The sequence below is a fragment of the Peromyscus maniculatus genome, chromosome 7 (genome assembly GCF_049852395.1).
Source record: "Peromyscus maniculatus bairdii isolate BWxNUB_F1_BW_parent chromosome 7, HU_Pman_BW_mat_3.1, whole genome shotgun sequence".
NCBI classification, from domain to species: Eukaryota; Metazoa; Chordata; class Mammalia; order Rodentia; family Cricetidae; genus Peromyscus; species Peromyscus maniculatus.
The window spans coordinates 72,527,264-72,548,456 of NC_134858.1; the positions used below are offsets into that span (position 1 = coordinate 72,527,264).

The 21,193-nt window shown below is 43.9% G+C and overlaps 1 protein-coding gene across 7 annotated transcripts in view; it reads left to right on the forward strand.

The window, feature by feature from the left end:
* Nucleotides 1–21,193, forward strand: part of Atosa (atos homolog A) — a 76,168-nt gene that overhangs the window by 42,043 nt on the left and 12,932 nt on the right. For all 7 annotated transcript variants that reach the window (XR_006074213.2, XR_013052822.1, XM_076576693.1 and 4 more), the window contains 6 exons: nucleotides 11,344–11,528; nucleotides 12,891–13,093; nucleotides 13,354–13,479; nucleotides 14,762–16,586; nucleotides 17,977–18,090; nucleotides 20,596–20,675. Coding sequence is in view for 5 of the 7 variants with exons in the window: in XM_076576693.1 (XP_076432808.1) it covers nucleotides 11,344–11,528; nucleotides 12,891–13,093; nucleotides 13,354–13,479; nucleotides 14,762–16,586; nucleotides 17,977–18,090; nucleotides 20,596–20,675 (2,533 nt within the window). In the remaining 2 variants the exon portion in view is untranslated. The remainder of the gene's footprint in view (nucleotides 1–11,343; nucleotides 11,529–12,890; nucleotides 13,094–13,353; nucleotides 13,480–14,761; nucleotides 16,587–17,976; nucleotides 18,091–20,595; nucleotides 20,676–21,193) is intronic.

The window sequence follows — 21,193 nt, forward strand, 5'->3', positions numbered from 1 at the left end:
TTACATTTCTACACTTGGTTGATTTTAACAGGCACATGTCTTCCTAAATGGATTCTTGATGGAACACAATGCTTTAATTGGCAGGACTTTTTTTTTTTCTTAACTGGTGAAGCATAAAATAATTGTGTATTAGTTTGAATGTAATTGGCCCCCCATAATCTCAGGGAATGGTACTATTAGGAAGTGCAGCCTTGTTAGAGGAAGTGTCACTGTGTGGGCAGACTTTAAGGTTTCCTATGCTCAGGATACTGCCCAGTGTCTCAGTCAACTTCCTCTTGTCTGCAAAGTGTAGGACTCTCAACTGAACCCCAATTAAATGTTTGTTTGTTTGTTTGTTTGTTTTACAAGAGTTGCTGTGGTAGCCGGGCAGTGGTGGTGGTGCACGCCTTTAATCCCAGCAATTGGGAGGCAGAGCCAGGCAGATCTCTGTGAGTTTAAGGCCAGCCTGGGCTACCAAGTGAGTTCCAGGAAAGGCGCAAAGCTACACAGAGAAACCCTGTGTCTCAAAAAATAAAAACAAAAACAAAAACAAAAAAGGAGTTGCTGTAGTCTTGGTGTCTCTTCACAGCAATGAAACCCTAAGACAAGTTGTTTATCTTAAAATTAATGACATTTCAGATTTGATGAAGTAACAATGAATGTCCTCTTCTTGGAGGTGCAGTGTGACCAGGGCTTGGCACACATGTTTTAGATTCATTTTTATCTTTAATTATATGTACATGTGTGGGTTTGTGTGTGAGCATAGGTGCCTGTTGAGGCCAGAGGTGTGGGATCCTGGGAGCTGAGCTAGCCAACATGGTTGCTGGGAACAGAACTTCACTCTCTTTAAGAGCAGCTCACACTCAGATCCACTGAACCAGCTCTAGCCCTGGCACACATAGCTTTACATTTACTGTATTAATATCATTGTGAGATTAAATGAGATACAATGTGTATCATGGTGTCCAGCCTCCAGAAAGCACCTAAGTGTGAATTACTGCGGCCTTTTAGCAGTAAAGCTGTGCAGGAGGTCCACACGAGTGCAGAGAACAGCGCACGTGCTCCTCAGGGTCAGGGGAGGAGATGGGTTCTTCTCACAGCTTTGTGCTGCAGGCAAGTCCTTCAGCCCGCAGAAATCTGCCTGATGCCGGGGGTGTTTCCTACACTACTGCATTTGTAGAAGGCTGAATGGCTACGTTGCAGTGTGGAGTGCTGCCCCTTAAAAATTCGTGCTCTGACATTTTTCCAAAACACAGAAATGTGATACCCACTGTTCTAATCCATGGAATTTTGTCCCAAGAAATTTGGCATTAGAGGTTGTACAAAAAGAAAGGCTGTTCATAATAGACTTGGAGAATGTAAGTTGTTTTAGGAAGGCCCTTCCCTAGTTGCTTAGCAGCTCTTTGCTTGCAATACAAGCCTAGTAACAAGTAGTCAAGATACAGCCCTTCCTCCTCTCATACTATCAAACCTTTCCTGGTTTTAGACACTGAAGACAGTGGTAAGTACTGTATGTTCATACTTGCCGCAACTGCAATGGTTTAAGTCCTTAACTAGGACTAGAGATGTAGCTTTGTGGTAGAGCACTTGCCCAGTACCTGTAAATCCCTAAACTTAATCCAGAACCCTACAAAAAATGAAACTAATTGAAAGCTGGTCATGATACATACCTGTAATCCTGATCCTCAGGATGCTGAGGCAGGAAAATTTAAGGCCAGCTTGGGATACATAACCAGTTACAACCTGGGGTGCATAATGAGGCTCTGCCTCAATACAAAAGATATAAACTAGCTGGGCAGTATGGAATAATCGATGCCATTTCCACGAGGATTCTGTTTTACATGGCATTTATCAAATCAAGATAACTTATAAACAAACCTTCTTGACCCAACAAATGATGTATGTGAAAAATATTCACCTAGTTATTATATTTAGTTGTGAAATATTAAACACTGTTGCCAAGGTTAGAAATAAAATGCCCACTATTGCTGCTTCTGTGCTGTGTTGTGTAACTAGCCATTGTAATATGGCGAGAAAAACAAGTTAAAGCATAAAGACTAGAGAGAGAAGCAAAACTCATTTGCAGTAATTATGGTTGATGAGTTAGAGCAGGAACACCCTGGTAATAACAGTGCTGTATCCTGTATTCAGTGATTTTTAGACTCTCTCTCTCTCTCTCTCTCTCTCTCTCTCTCTCTCTCTCTCTCTCTCTCTCTCTCTCTCTCTTCGACAAAAACTTAACAGTTACTTTATGGCCTCAAACTTACAGAGATCTGCCTGCTTCTGCCTCCCAAGTGCTTGGGATTAAAGGTGTGTGTCACCACTGCCCAGCTAGACTGATTCTTTTTTTTTTTTTTTTTTTGGTTTTTTTCGAGACAGGGTTTCTCTGTGTAGCTTTGCGCCTTTCCTGGAGCTCACTTGGTAGCCCAGGCTGGCCTCGAACTCACAGAGATCCACCAGGCTCTGCCTCCCAAGTGCTGGGATTAAAGGCGTGCGCCACCACGCCCGGCTAGACTGATTCTTAACAGAAATTTGGACATTAAAAATAAGTAATAGGAACCATTGTGGAGATTTGATCCAACATAATCATATTTACTGTGTAGAGAATTCTTTTGAGGAGGTTAGGAATGGATAGAATGGAAGGAAACCAGATGCAGAGAACCACCCATGGTACTAGTGTTACCCTGGAAGAGATTCTAACCCTAGAGCAGGAAAGAAAACCAGCTAGAGCTTGGCTCCTGGAGCATGTGTATTGTTAGAACGTAGAGAAAATGTAGAAGGAAGAGCAGGTTTGGGGCTGGGAGGACAAGAGCAGGAGAAGGTGGCAGGTGATACTGTACTTTATAGACACTGTGGTTGTTTTTCTTTTCCCTCTGCCTCTTAGTCTTTATGGTTTTTTTGCTCTCCCTATCTTTATCTTAGTTTCATTATGTATCCTACCACAGAACAGATTCTTCTTCATTTAAGTGAGACCATCAATGCTTGGCTTACCTTATTTCTAACCATTATAACTAGACAGTAGTTGGATGATTAACTGTTAAAATAACAAGGAATCAAGATGTCTTAGTTTTGTACTATTATGTCAAGATCTCAGGCTTCATAATTTAAAAAATTGTTACATTTATTTGTGCGTTTGAACTCATGTGAATGTGTGTGTAGGTGCATGGGTATACCCATGCCACAGCACATGTGTGGAAGTCTCAGGACAGCTGTGGAAATCAGTTCTCTTTTTCTACCATGTGGGTCCCAAGGAAACAGAATATCAAGCCTGCCAGCAAGTACCCGTAGCTACTGAGTCATCTTACTAACCCTCAGAATTCAGGACTTTAAAAGAATATACATTTAGCTTAGCACAGGGGTATGTATACACCTTAGTTTCAGCTCTGTGAGAACCTGAGGCAAGAGAATTGTAACAGCCTGGGCAACATAGACAAAATAACGAGACCTTGTTGGAGTAGACAGGGGACAGATTTACCTCCTGCAGTTTTGCGGCTAAGAAGTTAAAGATTGTGGAGCTACTGTAATCTAGCAAGATCCTCTGTGCTGTGTCAGCCTACGATGAGTATATGGTGGATTACGTGCCTGGATGTGTGTGGAGCCCAAAGCACAACCTGGAGTGTCCATGCTCCTCAGGTGCTGTCTAGTTTTTGATTTTTTTGTGACAGGCTCTCTCACTGGCCCAGAACTCACCAAGTAGGCTAGCCCCAAGCCCCAAAGATCTGTCTCTCTCTCTGCCTTCCTGGCGCTAAGATTGCAAGCACATGACACACCAGTGGGCCTTTTTTTTTTTTAAATGTGAGTGTGGGTGTCTTCTCTGCATGTATGTCTGTGTACCATGTGTGTGCTTGGTGCCCACAGAAGTCAGAAGAAGGCATCAGGTCCCCGGAACTAGAATTATAAATCATTGTGAGCCAATGTGTGAGTGCTAAGAATCGAACCTGGGTCCTCTAGAAGAGCAGCTGGTGCTCATAACCACTGAACCATGTCTCTCAATGGACATTTAAGTTTGTTTTTATTTTTTATATTTTGTATACATGTTTGTGTGTGTTTGTGCACATGAATGCAGTGTCCACAGAGACCAGAAGAGGGCATCAGATCTCAAGCTAGATATAGGCATTTGTGAGCTCTACCCATCCTGTATACTTGTAACCAATTTTGGGTCCTCTAGAAGGGCGGTACATGCTCTTAACAACTAAGTCAGCTCTCCAGCTGTTTTTGTTCTGGGGATTGAGACTAAATTATTTACATTAATCTGCACTTTTGAGGTTTCCAGTGCTATTTGAATGGATCAGATGATACAATTCTCTTCTGCCAGGAGGGCTTGCATATCTTCAACAGGTGAATTATCTCAGGACGGCTTGCTTCAACATCTCTGGTTATTCATGTCTTCTGCAGGTGATTTATTTCAGGTTTGCTGTGTATGTTTTGTTTTGTTTTTGAGACAAGGTCTCACTGTATAGGGCTGACTAGCCTCAGACTCACACAGACCTGCCTGCCTTTGCCTCCCAAGTGCTGGGATTAATGGTGTATGCCACCACACATGCTTAGCCTTGCTGCATTTGAAAAATCATTCTGCCTTTTTTTTTTGTTTTTTTGGTTTTTTGAGACAGGGCTTCTCTGTGTAGCTTTGGTGCCTGTTCTGGATTTCACGCTATAGACCAAGCTGGCCTCCAACTCACAGAGATCGCCTGGCTCTGCCTCCTGAGTGCTGGGATTAAAGTCGTGCGCCGCCGCCACCACCGCCTGGCTTCTGCTTTCTTTTGTAATGGTCCCTTGGTTGAGAAGGTTTTGTGTGGTGCCTTCCTGCTCCCTGTTCTCATCTCCGCTCTCTGTGGCTGACCACCCTGACTTCCCTTCTCATCGCTTTTCCCTCGCTCCTGAGGACTGTGATGCTGATGCTGCTGCTTCCTGTGCCTCAGCATGGAGATCTGCTCCTGTCTGTTTCCCTGTCAGAGATGCCCATCCTCTGAATTGGTTTGTAGTGTGAGGGTAATCCACATGCCTCTTCCTCTGCCTTGGCTGGAAACAGCCCAGTGGCTAGCAAATAGAGTTCCCTGAAGGGCTGAACATAGAAATCAGGTTTCCCTACAGTGTATCCCCTGGAGAGAAGACAAGGCCTGTGGGAAAGTCCTACTTTCCCCCAAGGACAAACAAGGTCTTTCTCTCATAACATTTTTCATTCCTCCATTAGAAACAAAGAAATTAAATAACAAGTCTGAACTTGCCCAAGATTGGACTCTCTGGATATTACTGCCTCTGTGTAAAACTGAATTCTCCAATGAATCTTTTTATTATTGTTCCAAAACGGATATTAATTAAAGACCAATTTTGTGGCTGAGACAGGATTGCTTGGAGTGAGAGGCCAAACTGGGTTCCATAGCAGGTTCCAGGCCAGCCTAGAGTACAGAGTAAGACCGTGCCCAATCCCCTGAAAAAGAAACCACCTTTACACAGTTCTTTATATGAATGTTATTTCTGCTTCTCTTTGGCTACTAGTTTTGTTGAGTATACTCTAGCTTCATTTCAATTTTTATTTTCTCTGTGGGTGTTTTTCCTGCATGTCTGTCTGTACACCACATAACTTCTGTGCCCTCAGAGGCCAGAAGAGGGCATCAGATTCCTGTAACTGCAATTACAGATGGTTGTGAGCCATCATGTGGGTGTTGGGAATTGAACCTGGGTCCTCTAGAACATCCAGTTCTCTTAACTACTGAGCATGCGCTCTAACCCCCGAACTTCATTTCTGAAGGAAGGAATATATAATTCCTCATAACATTCCTTTAGCCAAATATTCATAAAGGAAATACTCATGAAAATTATAGTTTCTTAATTCACACTCCTTGTTCTTTGTGCAGAAAAGCCACTAAGAAAGTCTTTCTGGCTGTATGAACTGTATGAACAAGTACAGTTAGAGTGTATTCTAAAGTAAGTGCCTGTTGACTGTACTGGGTTTGCTGTTTAATAGATGACTGTTAACTAAAAACAAACCCAAGTTTCTAACATAGCAAGATATTCCAAAATACAAGGAGGCAATTTTTTTCTTTTTTTCTCAGAAGTTTCTGAGGTAAGAATTTTTATTTCATTGGCTAGGGATGAGACTTAGTATCTGAACACCTCTGTATCAAGACTGAGGCCCTGGCTCTGATCCCCAGCACTGGGAAAATATCATTTCAGCTTGCTCATTCACTCAGTAGCTGAGCTTACAACTGTTTGTGCCACAGGGTTCCACTATCACATTGTAATAATCCAGGTTCAAAATTAATTATAATTTAGGCATCTTATTTAACCCTTAGTGCATACAATTAATGTTTAAAATATTGTTTGTCAGAAGCCAACAGAACGGGCCAATGAGATGGCTCAGAAGTAAAGGCATTTGCCCAGCAAGCCTGAGGTCCAGCCCTGGAAGCCACAGTAGCATGGCAGGAGGGGAGACTTGACTCCAGAAAATGCCATCTGATCTCCACACATGTGGGACACATAAGCTTGCACTAGGACACATGCACTACACACACACACACAGAGAGATAGAGATAGAGATAGAGATAGAGAGAGAGAGAGAGAGAGAGAGAGAGAGAGAGAGAACAAAAACAAATGAAATAAAAAATATAACCAGCAGATGAACTAATTATGAGCTGCAGGTTTCTTAAACAATACCTTATTTCTTAACCAAAGAAACAAGAGAACTGTCTAAGTTATTTAAGACTAGGACTCTTTGAAAATTGTCCAGAGAACTTCTTAGAACCCATGCTATAAGTTAGGATGGTTGCCTTTGAATTTTTTTCTGAAATAAAAAGAAGTCAGAGTTCATGAGAACTACTGTTGGAGAGCGACCTTTAAGATGGTTCTCTTACTAGTGATCGTGTGTGTAAGCTTGGGAAAATGACTTTAAAATTTAGTGTTCTCTAGGGAGGCAGAGGCAGGAGGATCTCTGTGAGTTCAAGGCCAGCCTGGTCTACAAAGTGAGTTCCAGGACAGCCAGGACTGTTACACAGAGAAACCCTGTCTCAGAAAAAAAAAAAAAAAAAGTCTTTTCATCCGTAAAAGGGGGAAGTAGTGTCCAATAGTATTTATTTTAAATTTAACAAGTAGTTACATTGTGTCCCTTATGTGCTTGGCAGTTTTCTAAAAAATTTACAAGTAACCCTTGTGACTAGAGGCTGGAGGATGCTACTGTCTCGGCTTAATGAAGTGACAGGAGGGCTAGGAGGTGGCTCGGAGGGTGAAGCACTTGGCCCATGTAAAGGCCTGGCCGACACCCACCTGCAGCTCCAGTTCAGGAAGTGGAAACAGCAGGTCCCCAGGCCAGCTGGCCAGCTGCACTCCCTCCATGGTGAGCTCCGGCTTCAGCCAGAGAGCCTACCTCACAGAAAATGGAGAGCAGTTGAGGAAAGACACCAGACAACAACCTCTGTCCCCTACATGCACCCTCACACACATAGGAGCACTCACACACATGCAAAACACAAATAATAAGGGGAAAGCTGAGATAAAGAACTTGTATATGGGGCTAGGAAGGTGGTTCTGTAGTTTAGAGAACTTGCGGTTCTTCCAGAGGACCAGAGTTCAGTTCCCAGCATCCATGTTGGACCACTCACAACTGCCTGTAACCCCAGCTCCAATGGAGCCACTTTCCTCTTCCAGCTTCTGAAGGCACCAGCACACACCTGCACATTCCCACACATAGATACAGTGAAACAAAAGCCAAGTCAATCCATGGTACGTTTGTTACTGCCGTTTCTCATGATCATGTATTGAAGATTTAAAGTTTTTTTTGTTACAATTAACAAAACAGTGCTGTGTGTACATGTGCAGTGTATATGGGAGTGTGTGTGTGTGTGTGTGTGTGTGTGTGTGTGTGTGTGTGTGTACATGATGTGCACAGGGAGGTTAGAGAACAACTGTGGGCCGTTGGGTCTCTGTTTCACATTTCCATGGGTTCCAAGGATGAAGTGTAAAGATTTTCACTGTGAAGAAGTGGATTTTGGGTATAACAAAGCTGTTAGGACAGTTCATCTGAGTTCATCTGTAGCGCCACTTGGCTTCTTCAGCCTGTCCTTTCTCCTGGTCACGTTAGTGGTCAGTGCCCCAGGTTTTGGAGAAGGTTGTCTGAAATAGTCTGACCACTGAAAATGGTGGCATGTAGCCATGTGAATGGGGAAGGCATGACTCTAGGCTGAATGCCAGCATCTTGCCATTCACAAAGTCAGTGGCTTATGCAAGCTCTGGGCAGAGAAGCAAGTCAGTAAGAGGTCAATGTAGACAGCAGGTAGGGCAGAGGCCTCTCACGAACAACACAGGGAACAGTTCTTCACAAAGCTGTGGTAGATGGAAAGGAGAGGAGAAAGCCATGCCTGACGGTTGGAAAGAGAATGGGAAGGACAAGAGCTCGATCTGTAGATGGGCGTTTGGGGTGGAGAGACTTTTCAGGGAGCTGTGAAAGCTGAGTTGACCTGGGACTCGGGCAGCATCCCTGTCAGAGTACATGTCATATTGCCAGCTAGAATAGTTGGCTCTGTGTGACAGCCGCGGCCATGGTCAAGCTTGAGGGGTTGTAAGTGGATTAATTAGGAAGCCAACCCCTGAAGAAGAACGACAACAAACTTTTGTACTCTGAGGATTATAGTGGAGTGGGTTCGCACTAGGGTAGGAGATGGAACAGGGTCCCTCACCTTTGTGCGCTGTGCTTGCAATCTGACTGGGAGCTGGAGCTGGGCTGGGACTTTGGAGAACCATGTTCTTGAGGCTCCGGACTTGAGCCCACTTCAACAAGAAAAGTAAGCAGCTTAGGCACTTGGGAAGATCCCCACTAGATGTACAAGGACAGGCTGCTGACAGTTGCCAGGGCAGTATCTGAGTGCTTATGTGGGTGATTGAATTAGACTTTCTAGAGTTTATGAAGCTCCGCTCTTGAGAAGCAGTGGATCTGGGTGTGTGGTATAACACATACCTCTGTCCCAGCATTTGAGAAGTAGAAGCAGGAAGATCAGAAGGCTAAGGACAGCCTTGACTGTGTAGTGAGTCTAAGACTTGCCCGTACTAAATTAGAATTCATCTTAAAAAAAAAAAACAACCTAATGAACCTACAGAAAGAGAGAGGGAGGGAGGGAGGGAGGGACGGAGGGAGGGAGGGAAGGAAGGAAGGAAGGAAGGAAGGAAGGAAGGAAGGAAGGAAGGAAGGAAGGAAGGAAAGAAGGAAGGAAAGAAGGAAAGAAGGAAGGAGGAAGGGGAGGCAGAGGGAGCTCGGGAAGACCCTAGGAGAGATCACAGCCATGCTTCCTGAGAGACGCAGAGGGAGCAGGGCCTCCGACTGCACCAGCACCCTCCATCACACATCGCTCCCTTTGCATCCTTCCCACACAGTTGGGCAGCCACAGCTCTGTCCTGGAGCATGAGGGTGGGGGTGGGGGGCTGGCTGGGCTGCTACACATGCTGTCTCACTTCTTTCTGCAGCCTGCCAGGGTAGGAGCAAGAGTCCAGGCCACTCATACCACACAGTAAGATGGAAAGGAGGCCAGGGAACAACCTGGGAGATTGCTAAGAAGATAATTTTGTTTTATCTTCATAGAGGGCAGACTGTTAATATGAACAAAAGTTGTTCTTTTGTGAATTTAATCCAAAGAAATGATAGTGAGTTCAGTTTTCCAGCATATTAATAAAGATTCTTACGTCTATTTAGAAAACAACTGAATCATCCTATACATCCAACAGTATGGGACTGATTAAGTAGATCATGCCATAGTTACAGCTAAATAAAGCCATAGACCCACTTTTGAGAAGAAAAGCTGTCTACTACATAAGTAAACACACGATCTTTAAAAAATTAGAAAGCAGGGGCAGCAAGATGACTGCAAGTAAAGGCTTTGCCACCAAGCCTGACACCCTGAGCTCAGTCCCGGGAACTCACCTGGTGGAATTTGCCCTCTGACCTCTGTTTGCACTGTGGCATACACCCCTGCTCCATAGGCACCGGCACACATGCCTGCACATACATATACACGGCACACACGCACAAGTAAATTAATAAATATAATCAAAAATTTAAAGGTAGGAAGTATGATTGTATATCTATAGGATTATCTGTGAACACCCTTGATTTATGACCTAATTTCATTCCCAAAGGAGATTTGAGACCCTCTCTTCCAATCAGCACATTATTATAATTTATAGTCCCATTTCCAGAAATACAGAAATTTCTGTATCACAATAATACCAAATGAATAAAAGTGTAGGTCAGATATATATATGAAACAAAGTATGTAATAGATTTCATAGTCACAGTGAACACAGCATTATTATGGTGGTTAAGAGCCTAGTTTCTGGAGCCAGACGTCTGTCGACGTTGCAGATTGTCTGGGGTGAGTGTGGGCCAGCTCACCCCTTGGCTTGATTGCCTGTAAGATGCAGGCAGGAGTCCTCACCCTGCAGTGCTCTGAGAACTGAGCTTACTTAGAGGGAGTACTTAGTGCTGGTGACACTTGATGGCAATTAAGTCACTAAGTATCAGCTGTCATCCTGCGGCCTCAGCTTCCCCAGTGCAGGGGTTTTAGACCTAGACTACTTACTACCTACCCTTAGTTAGAGATAACTAAGTTATTGTTAGTTGGAGGTAATGGTTTGGGTTTTTTTTTTGGGGGGGGGGTTAGTTTTGGATTTTTGAGATGGGATCTTGCTTTGTAACCAGTAGTAGCCTGTAACTCACTGTGTAGCCCAGGCTGGCCACAAACTTACAGAAGTTCTCCTGTCTTAGCCTTCTGAGTGCTGTGATTATAGGCATGTACCATTGCGCCCAGCTCACATGAGCTCCTGTTAAGTACTTTAGGGCTTGAGGTGTATCTCAGTGACAGAGTAAGCTGGAGTCGCCAGGCATAGAGCTGCACACCTGTAATCTCAGCCCATAAGAGCCAGAGGCAGGCCAGGCAGTGGTACATGCCTTTAATCCCAGCAGAGGCAGGTGGATCTCTGAGTTCAAGGCCAGCCTGGTCTAAAGAGTGAATTCCAGGACAGCCAAGGCTATACAGAGAAACCCTGTCTCAAAAAAACCGGAAAAAAAAAAAAAGGAGCCAGAGGCAGGGAGGTTAGGAGTTCAAGACCAACCTCTACCACTTGTGAACTCAAGGCCAGCCAGGGTTACATGAGACTCTGTCTACAACTAATTAATTAATTAATTAAAAATTAATGAACTAGGGATATAGCTCAGTTGTAGAGCACTTGTTAGCATGACAAAGTACTGGCTTAGTGTGTGTATAGCCCTGGGTTCAATCCCACAAAGACAAATAAACGAAACACTGTAAAAAAATGTGATTAATTCAAGTGATGGAATTTTTAATACAATGCAGAATTTTCCTTTTTTTTTCTTAATGCCAGATGCCCTGGACGAGTATTTTGAATATGACGCAGAGGAGTTCTTGGTTTCTCTGGCCTTGCTGATAACAGAAGGACGGACACCCGAGTGCTCCGTGAAAGGTCGTGCTGAGAGCTTCCACTGTCCTCCAGCGCAGTCGCGCTTCCCAGGGACAGCTAGACATGAGTGCAGCGACAAGCTGGCCCAGGTGAGCTGTTGGGGTTCGTCCGTCCTTTGTGAACCGGTTCGGGTTCCGTTGCTGCTGGGGTTCATCGTTTTTGTAAACTGGTTCCAATTTTTGCGTCCCTGCTGCTCTGTCACAGTGATTTTTGTGTCAAGCAGGTGCTTGAAAGTGCAGTAGGTGACCTCACTGAGAGGAAGGGAGGTTGGCAACCCTGGTGGCTGTGACTCCCTTTTCTTTAGTTGTGGAGTTACCCCGACCCTTCCCTTTTATGTTCTTACCCATTAGATAAACGGTTACAATGGTTTTCCTACTTTACCTGTTTCCCCTATAATTTTTCTTTTTTAAATTTTTTCTTTTTATTTTATGTGCATTGGTGCTTTGCATGTATGTCTAGGTGGGAGTGTTAGGTCCCCTGGATCTGGTTTATAGACAGGTGTGAGCTGCCATGTGAATGCTGGGAATTGAACCCGGGTCCTCTGGAAGGGCAGTCAGTGCTCTTAACCTCTGAGCCATCTCTCCTGCCCCCTTAAATATATTTTTAAACTTTAAATTTTTTATTGTTGTTGTTGCTGTTTTCAGACAGGGTTTCTCTTTGTAGTCCTGGCTGTCCTGGAACTCGCTCTGTAGATCAGGCTGGCCTCGAACTCAGAGATCCACCTGGCTCTGCCTCCCAAGTGCTGGGATTAAAGGCATGTGGCACTATCACTGCCTGGCTTAAATTTTTTTTTTAATTTTATTTAGTATATACAAGTGTTTTACCTGTGTGTATGTCTGTGTACTACTTGAATACTGGGTGCTCACAGAAGCCAGAAGAAAGCATCTGATCTCTTGGAACTAGAATTTCAGATAGTTGTGAGTCACCATGTGGGTGCTAGGAATTGAACCTGGGTCCTCTGGAAGAGCAGCCAGTGCTCCCAAATGCTGAGCCATCTCTCCAGCACTCTAATTTTTAAACTTAAAAAAAAAATCTCTAAAAAATCATCTTGGTTTTTTTTTTTGATTGTTTATTGAAAATGAATTTTTTTTTTAGTATTTTGGTCTTTAGGTTTCAGAATCTTTCCTATGAACTGATGAAACTGACAAAGTAGGCACACTGGGAATACTCAGAGACCTGTCAGACATTGCATTTGACATTCTTTCCCATAAGTAGAGCAAAATTGCCCTTCCCCAGAAACTGTGCAGCCCCAACCTCTACCCTGAGCCCTGTGCACAGAGCTTTCTATCTGGAGTGCATCACTTAACAAGAAAGTGAGACCGCCAGACCTGAGCAAGCACCACCATATAGGTCACGCTTCTTATGCAGATGTCTGCAATTACAGTTTTGAAATTTAAATACAAAATTAGAGCAGTCATTGAGACATTTGTTTATTTTCATTTTCTCTCAAGTGTCGCCAAGCCAGACGGACCAGATCTGAGGTCACGCTGTTGTGGAAAAACAATCTTCCAATCATGGTGGAAGTGATGCTCCTGCCAGACTGCTGCTACAGTGATGAGGGCCCTAGCACCGAGGGCCCGGACCTGAATGACCCCGCCATCAAGCAGGATGCACTGTTACTGGAGAGGTGGATCTTGGAGCCAGTTCCCCGACAGTGAGTTGTTAAACTTGGTGTCAAGGTTTCCAAGACCCCCTACACCTTCTGGAATACTGCAGCATGTCTCTGAATCCCTCTTTTTTATGTAGTAGAGTTGAGATGCTTACTGTGTACTTATGACACCAAGTGACATTAGGAAGTGCATGTGTGCACTCTCAGAGCACACGTCCCAGGAGATGCTTGTTCCCGCTTATCTCCTGCAAAAGCAGTCACTCCATATTTGCTGACATGTGATTGTACCTTCTTCCTCCCCTTAGGAATGGCGACCGATTCATCGAAGAGAAGGCTCTTCTGCTGGCTGTCCGATCGTTTGTGTTTTTTTCTCAGTTAAGTGCTTGGCTGAGTGTTTCTCATGGTGCTATTCCACGAAATATTCTTTACAGGTATGTCCAGGGTGGGAAGGGACAGTGCAGAGTGGTGTCTTAGCTCTCACAAACACATTTCCTTCATTTGTAAATGAAAATCAGTAAAGGTTGAGGTTTTTCTCAAAACAAGTTAAGAGAGTTCTATTATATGGGTAATCTTGTTGGGTTAAATCTCATTAGGATGGCTTGGTGGGTTAAATTTGGTGTAGAGGAAGGTTTTGAAAGCATTCAAGCTTAGTTTAGGAAGGTGATCCAGCCTTAATGTCATGATGAAGTGGAAACAGAGGTCACCTGGGTTTGTGACTTCTATTGATGACCTGGAGTTTTCTATCTAGAACACATAAACATTGTGGGACATAGTGCTGTGTGCCCACAGCGCCAAGCTACTTAGGATGCTAGGAGATGCTAGGATGCTTAGGCTAGGAGAAGTGAGTTTGAACCTGAGCAAAATCTTTAAAAAAAAAAAAAAAAGTACATGTGTTTGTATGTGTGAGTTCCTATGTGCATGTATGTGTGTTTGTGTGTGATTGTATATTTGCATGTGTGAGTTCCTGTGTGCATGTGTGTGTGATTATGTATTTTGTGTGTGCATAAATAAACATGCACACTGCAAAGCGATTCGTTATTTCTTTATGCAGGTGACAGTCTCTGAATTATCTTGCTCAATAAAATGAACAGAACCCACTTATTTAATAATAAACACAAAGTCCTTTTTTTCTTTCTATTTTGGTAAATATGATTAAATCATAATATTCTTTTAGTGTTTACGTTTTCTTTTTGAGTTCTTAAAAAGATACCTCAGCTGGGCACAGTGGCTCATGCCTGTAATCCCACAGAAGGCTAAAGTAGGAGGATCGTTGCAAGTTTGAAACCAACCTGTGCTACATAGTAAATTCCAGGACATCCTGGGCTACAGAGTGAAATTCTGTCTTGTTTGTTTTGTTTTTATTTTTGTTTTGGGGGACAGGGTTTCTCTGTGTAATCCTGGCTGTCCTAGAACTTACTCTGTAAACCAGGCTATCCTCGAACTCAGAGATCCTCCTGCCTCTGCCTCCGAGTGCTGGGATTAAAGGTGTGCACCACCACTGCCTGGCTATGAAACTCTTTCTTAAAGAACAAAGTAATAAAAACAAACCTTCTTCCAAGTGCAGTCTGTTGTGCCGTGTATGTTGGTTTATCGGTGGCGTGCATGGTGGAGTGGTGGACTTAGTGCAGAGCTGAGTATAGGATTGCTTTTGATCCTCAAGTGGCTTAGAGAGCCCGAGGGCAGCTGTGACTGACCTGTGTTGTTTGGCTCTAGAATCAGTGCTGCTGATGTCGACTTGCAGTGGAGTTTTTCACAGACTCCAACTGAGCATGTGTTTCCTGTTCCCAACGTCTCTCACAATGTGGCCTTGAAAGTCAGCGTTCAGTCCCTACCCAGACAAGCTCATTATCCGGTTTTGACCTGTAGTATTCATACTAACATTCTTTATGAGAAGAGAATTCAAGAGCAGGAGCTAAAGGCCTATCAACACCGTGGCCCTGGCGAAATAGAGCACCGCTGTCCCAGCAGCTCACAGGGTCTGTGTAGCAAACACACGTGGACCATGGCACCCGTGAGTGCCCTGCATGTAAGAAGTATCTTGACTCCTGAGTACTCTGCAGCCATTAGAAATGTCAGGCTCTGCCCAGGAGCGGGCAGCAAGTCTGACCACGGGGCATCTCAAGCCAGTGTCCTGGGCTTCGGTGGCACCACAGGAGAAGTAAGGTCACAGGAGGCGTCAGTGAGAACTTTGAAATCACTCTCTGCGATCGATTCCAGTGTCTCCAGCTGTCAGAGCTCCCGGCAGTCAGTGGGGGAGCCTAACCCTTTAATCGACTCCTTGATTCAGGATCGACAAGAAGTCATTGCCAGGATTGCTCAGCACCTGATTCACTGTGACCCCAGCTCCTCTCGCATGTCTGAACACCCCTTCAGCACCCAGGAGTCCACTTCACTTAGTGCAAAGCTTCACCGAGTTCCCCAGGAAAGCGAGAGTGTCAGAAGATGCAAAGAAGCATTCTCAGTCTCTTTTGGGAGCCCAGAGATTAGCTCCACAGAGGACACCGGTGAGGGGAAAGTGAGAGGGAAGTCGGAAACTACTCCAGGAGAGACCTGCACCTCTCACAGCCCTTACTCTCGCCAGTCTGCTGGGGAGGCCAACCCGCTGATCGGCTCTTTGCTCCAGGAGCGGCAGGACGTCATAGCCAGGATTGCACAGCACTTGGAACACATCGACCCCACAGCTCACATTCCCCGTCCTGCATTCAGCAAGCACGACTCCAATTCCATTCCTTCTAAAGTGATCAGGAGTTCCTATGATGACAAAGCCTTGTGGAAGAAGAACAGAGACAGTGACTCGGTTTCTGCTTCTCGTACAGAAGTGTCCTTACTGGGAGACAGAGGGGATGGGAAAAGCCCCAAACCTAGTAAATGCTTCATTTCTTCCAAATACAATCTTCAGGAAAAGTCTCTGAAACATGAAGTAAGAACTCAGCATCAGAAGCATCCTGATGACATCACCCACAGCGCCAGGCAGGAGCCGCAGAACAAGGCTGCTGGCTTACTAACTTCCTCTAATATGACTCTCTGCAATGAAAGTAACTTGGGTTTGATTAGCAGATTGGAAAGTACACCTTGTAAATCACAACTTAAGGAGCAAGAAATGAGCCATGAAATTGAGAAACAGTGTTCACATTGCAACAGTATTGACAAACAGATTTGCACAAATAAACGTACGGAGAAAATAAAAGATGAGAATTATAACCCCGGATCTCTCAGTCATCTCCAATGTGATGACTCAAAAGGTGTTGACTCAAGAATAAAAGTTACTGTGTCGGAAATGTCTGACTGTTTCAATAAGTACAAAACTAATTGTTCAAATAAAGACGCAAAAAGATCACAGACCTGTGAGCAAAGCAGTCAGCTCAGCACAGGGAGTGACTTCAGCGAAGGTACTGACGGTTTCAGATGCACAGCCTCAGAGCAGCTGAAAACAACGGAACAGGAGCAAAAAGAAGATCCCGCTGATGGAAAACCTCAGAGGAAAAGTGTGAAGCACTGTCTGTCTACAAGCGAAAGACTGCAAAGTGCAGACGTGTTGGTAGGTGACATGTAATATTCTAAGTGTAATTCCCAGTTGTTAGCTGTGGTTTGAACTTTATTCCCCAGAGATCCGGTTATAAAGGCCCAAGGGGCTTCTTATCTGTACAATACCCAGTCTGGCATGATAAGCCTTCTACAGAACTATTAATATCCTTGCCAATACCCCACTCTCTTGAAAGTAAACACTAGGTAATAGAAGAAGTAGATCACAGATTTTGTGGTTTAAAATGCAGTGCGCGGACCCTTCTCTAAAATCTACAGTTATAGCACTGAATTTTTCAAGGCTCTGTGAGGTCCGTCATGCCACCTTTCATCAGTTTCTCACCCACTGTCTAAAGGCCACGTGACCTTTTCCTCCCATTCAGAGCACCTGGACTTTGTGTTTGGCCTGTGGATGCAGGAGTGGATGTTTTATAAAAACAGTTCATTTTTGCCTTTTTTACAGCCTCCTCTCATTATGTCACATGATTATAGAACACTCAGTTCCTTTTGGTACTTGGCCAAGGGGCAGGTACAGCACATGAGGAAACTGAGGCTTAGAGTGTTGGATATGCCTGGAGCAGTGGCTGATCGGTACCCCTTACCCCCTTTTCAGGGTTCTTGTGGCCCAGGGTTCTGCTGCTCCCTCATATTAATCAAGGACAAATCTGTGGGCTGTGTAGGTGCTCGGCTAACTTGGATTTTCCTGCTGCCTGTTCGTTTACTTCAGTGTTGCGAACAATCGGTGGGAAACAGCCAGGAATCAAGCAGACATCCATCCCTGTCAGCTTCATGTGCTGGGCAAGCAGCTGCGGCCTGTCACCAATGCTGCACAGTAGTGAGCCGGGTGTCTGCAGGAGTTCCACCAAGTGGTTAATCAGAGGACTTAGTTCCTGGTTTTTCCTCACAGTTTAGTCCTTGAGTCATACCAACTAACCATATAATTCTGAAAATGATAATCGATCCTCATAGTTCATAAACTTTAACATATTGTTTGAATAGGAAGGTACACTCTAAAATTGTCACAAAGACTTACTGTGGCCTTAACAACACTAGATGTTTTGGAGAGGCACAGTGGCTCATGCCTACAGTTGCAGGCTTTTAGAACTGAGGGAAGAGAGATACGGATTCAAGGCCACCCTGGCAGGAATGCAGGCCCTTCAAGCATAATTTGGATGTGCTGGTAAAGCAGTTATATTTGGGCTCACTTCAGAACTTTTGAAGCATGATATCAAAAACAAGCATTGTTTTCTGTGCTGATGTATGTACATGTGTGTTGATACATGTAAGATAGATAGGGCTCTTCAGCCTTACCACCAAGGCTGTGTATCTCAGACTGCATCAGGAATGAATCTACAAAGTTGCCATTCTTTGACTATCCCCTCTAAAATCTAGTCCTTTTCCTGCAGAGGGATACGCTGAAACATCCAAGTGTCTGGAGAAAACATAACTTTCATTCCTTGGATGGGACATCAACCAGAGCCTTTCACCCTCAGACGGGGTTGCCTCTCCTCTCAAGTCCCGTAAGTTCCCTGAGTTCCCTCGTGCCCAGCACCTGCAGGCCCCTGAGATGCCTGCAAGCACTTCAGCTAATGTTAATAGAAATATTTCAAAACTTGTGAAATAAATTTTCAGTTAGAAAGCCTTGTGGGTTTTGATAGTACATTTAACGGCTATATGATAATATGGGAAAGGAGTATAAGTTGAACAAATTTAAAATGTATTTCACTGGTATTGGAATTTTTCTAAAATTCTTTTGCTGAAGAATTTAAGTGTAAAAAAAATTTTTTAAATACCTTGATGAAGTTTAATACAAATAGTTTTTATCTTAGTCTCAGTAAATATTGGTACCAGCCGCAGTATTATCTAGAAAGTAAATCTGTAGTTTCAAGTGCAATGGTTAAAATCTAGCTTTGGAGGGTTTGAGATGTTGTTCAGAGACAACAGATCCAAGTAGGAGGCCCTGGGTTCTATTCCAGCACCATTTGAGAGGGTGAGGCTAGATGACTGCAAATCAGAGCTATCCTGGGCTATAAGGTGAGACCCCCATCTCCAAAGGGTGGGGTTATGTTTGAAAGAAGACATCTGGATATGAAATTATTTTCCTTGAAGTGTGCACACACACAAACATGCATGTCCACACCCATGCAACTACACACATGAACTCCACGTGGATAAAATAGTAAAATGGAATCAACTGAGTAGAAGTTTAGTAGGTGCCTGGACAGATATTTAGAAAGAACCTACCTTGATGGACAGAAAGGGGAGGGAATGGTAATCCTGAAAGGGCCATAGACAACAAAGTGAAATGCTCAGGATGTCTAGCAGAAGTTCCAAGCACAGACCTGGCAGGGCATGGAGAATGAAGTGAAGGAAGAAAGAGCTGAGTTATGCTGAGAATTGTACAGACAAGTCCTTATTTGTTTGTTTTTGTTGGTTTGTTTTATATGGTCTGGTTCTGGGACATAATTGAGTCAGAGACTTTTTCTGTGGAATTAAAAGGTTGAACCCATTTGAATACACACATGCTAGGAAAGCATCCTGCCAATCTTTTCCCCTGTTATTATTATCTTTGTCTAGGATGGTTGGCTTTTCTTTGAGGCAGGGTCTCCTAGAGTTGTCCATTCTGGCCCTGAGCTTCCTGTCCTCTGGCCTCAGCAACCTGTGCAGTTTACTGGGTTGCCATCACTCCTAGCCATGATTTCATCTGTTTCTTCTCAGACCAGTGCATCACAGACTTTTTATACATATTTTAATTCAAAAAACAAATCTAATTCTTATGTTATATGTGACTACCCTTAATTTGAACTTAGAACTTTCATTTTTTAATGTGTTTTGTAAGAAGTACAATCTAGTAGATGCTAGTGATTGAAACTTCAGAACAGTGTTTTTTAAAGCCATTCTCTGTAAAGTATTACATTTCTCAGTTACAGTGGGTAGGATTTCAGCACTCTTTCCCCCCCTTTTAATTTAAGCTCTAAGTGTTATAGGCACACATCCCCCCAAAGCAGGTAAGTTGCTCAGATAAGTTAATAACAGTCCTGGGGTAGAGAGATGGCTCAGTCACAAGCCTGGGAACCTGAGTTCAGATCCTCAGTGTCCACACAAAAGCTAAGCATCACAGCAAGTATCTGTCTTCCCAGTGATGGGGGGCGGGGCAGAGATGGAGCAGCTGTGGCACTTGTTTACCAGCCAGGCTAGAGAATCAGTGGGCCCCAGGTTCAGTGAGAGACCCTGACTCAACAGTGAGGTCAAGAGTGACCGAAGAAGATGCCTGACATTGACCTCTGACCTCCACACATATGTGCACACCTGCAAACACATACTTGCACTTATACATGAACACAAAAACCATATACACACAGAGTAAGAGTCCTGTACAGAGATACCAAGTAAGCTTTAGTTTTGGGAAAAGCCTAGTTCTACTTAAAACCTAGTCAAAGTGCTTTTATGAGTATCTGGGTTTTTTTTCCATATTAGTTAATAAAATGCGAATGAAAGAAAAATATGTGATAAGCATCATTATTCAAAGTAAACTGTTTTTAGAGAAATATTATTACTTTAAGGATATGCTTTGGACCAGCGAGATGGCTCAGCAGGTAAAGGTGCTTGCTGCCAAACCAGATGACCTAAATTCAATCCCTCGGGCCCACATGATGGAAGAAGAGAACTAACTCATATATTTGTCCTCTGACCTCTACATGTGTGCTCCAGCATGCATGTACCCATACACATATAAAAAATAAATGTCATTTAAAACAGTATGCTTAACTTGGATTTTCTGAGTGTTTTCATAATTTTTAAAAGGTAGTCCTTTGAAAAATACAAATAATATCTGGGTGGTGGTGGCACATGCCTTTAATCCTAGCACTTGGGAGGCAGAGGCAGGTGGATCCCTGTGAGTCCAAGGCCAGCCTGGTCTACAGAGTGAGTTCCAGGACAGCCAGGGCTACATAGAGAAACCCTGTCTTGAAAACAAACAAGCAAACAAACAAACAAAAAAATACAAATAATTGTTTTGTCTTTAGGTTCCTCAAAGAAAAACGCAGTCAGGTTGCTTTGATCTAGACACTTCGCTGCTGCATCTGAGAAGCTTGTCCTCTAGAAGGTAATTACTCCAAGTGCATGTGTGTGAAGTAGAATGACGCAGCAGACATGCTGACTCTGAGTCAAAAGTGTAGTAAAATAAAATATTATCTTGGGGCTGGAGAGATAGTGCAGTGGTTAAGAGCACTGGACGCTCTTGTAGAGACCCTGGTTCGATTCCCAGCACCCACATGGTGGCTTGCAACCATCTGTAACTTACAGATGGAATCTGACCGTTCTCTGGCTTTCATGGACACCAGGCACACGTGGTGGTGCACAGACAAACATGCAGACAGAACACCCTTGTGCATACATTTTATAGACATTAAAATTTTTACAAAGCCTTATTTTCATCGTGATGTTGTAAAGAGTGAGACAGTGAGCCCTACTGTGTGCTTGTCGCCTCCATAATCACATTGGCTTAAGGTTTGAAGTGGATTCATTCATTCTTGCTCCTTAACCTGTCTTCTAGCCCGCATTCCCTCCTTCTCTCCCTCCCTCCCTCTCACCCTCCCTCCCTCTCATCCTCCTCCTCTCTCA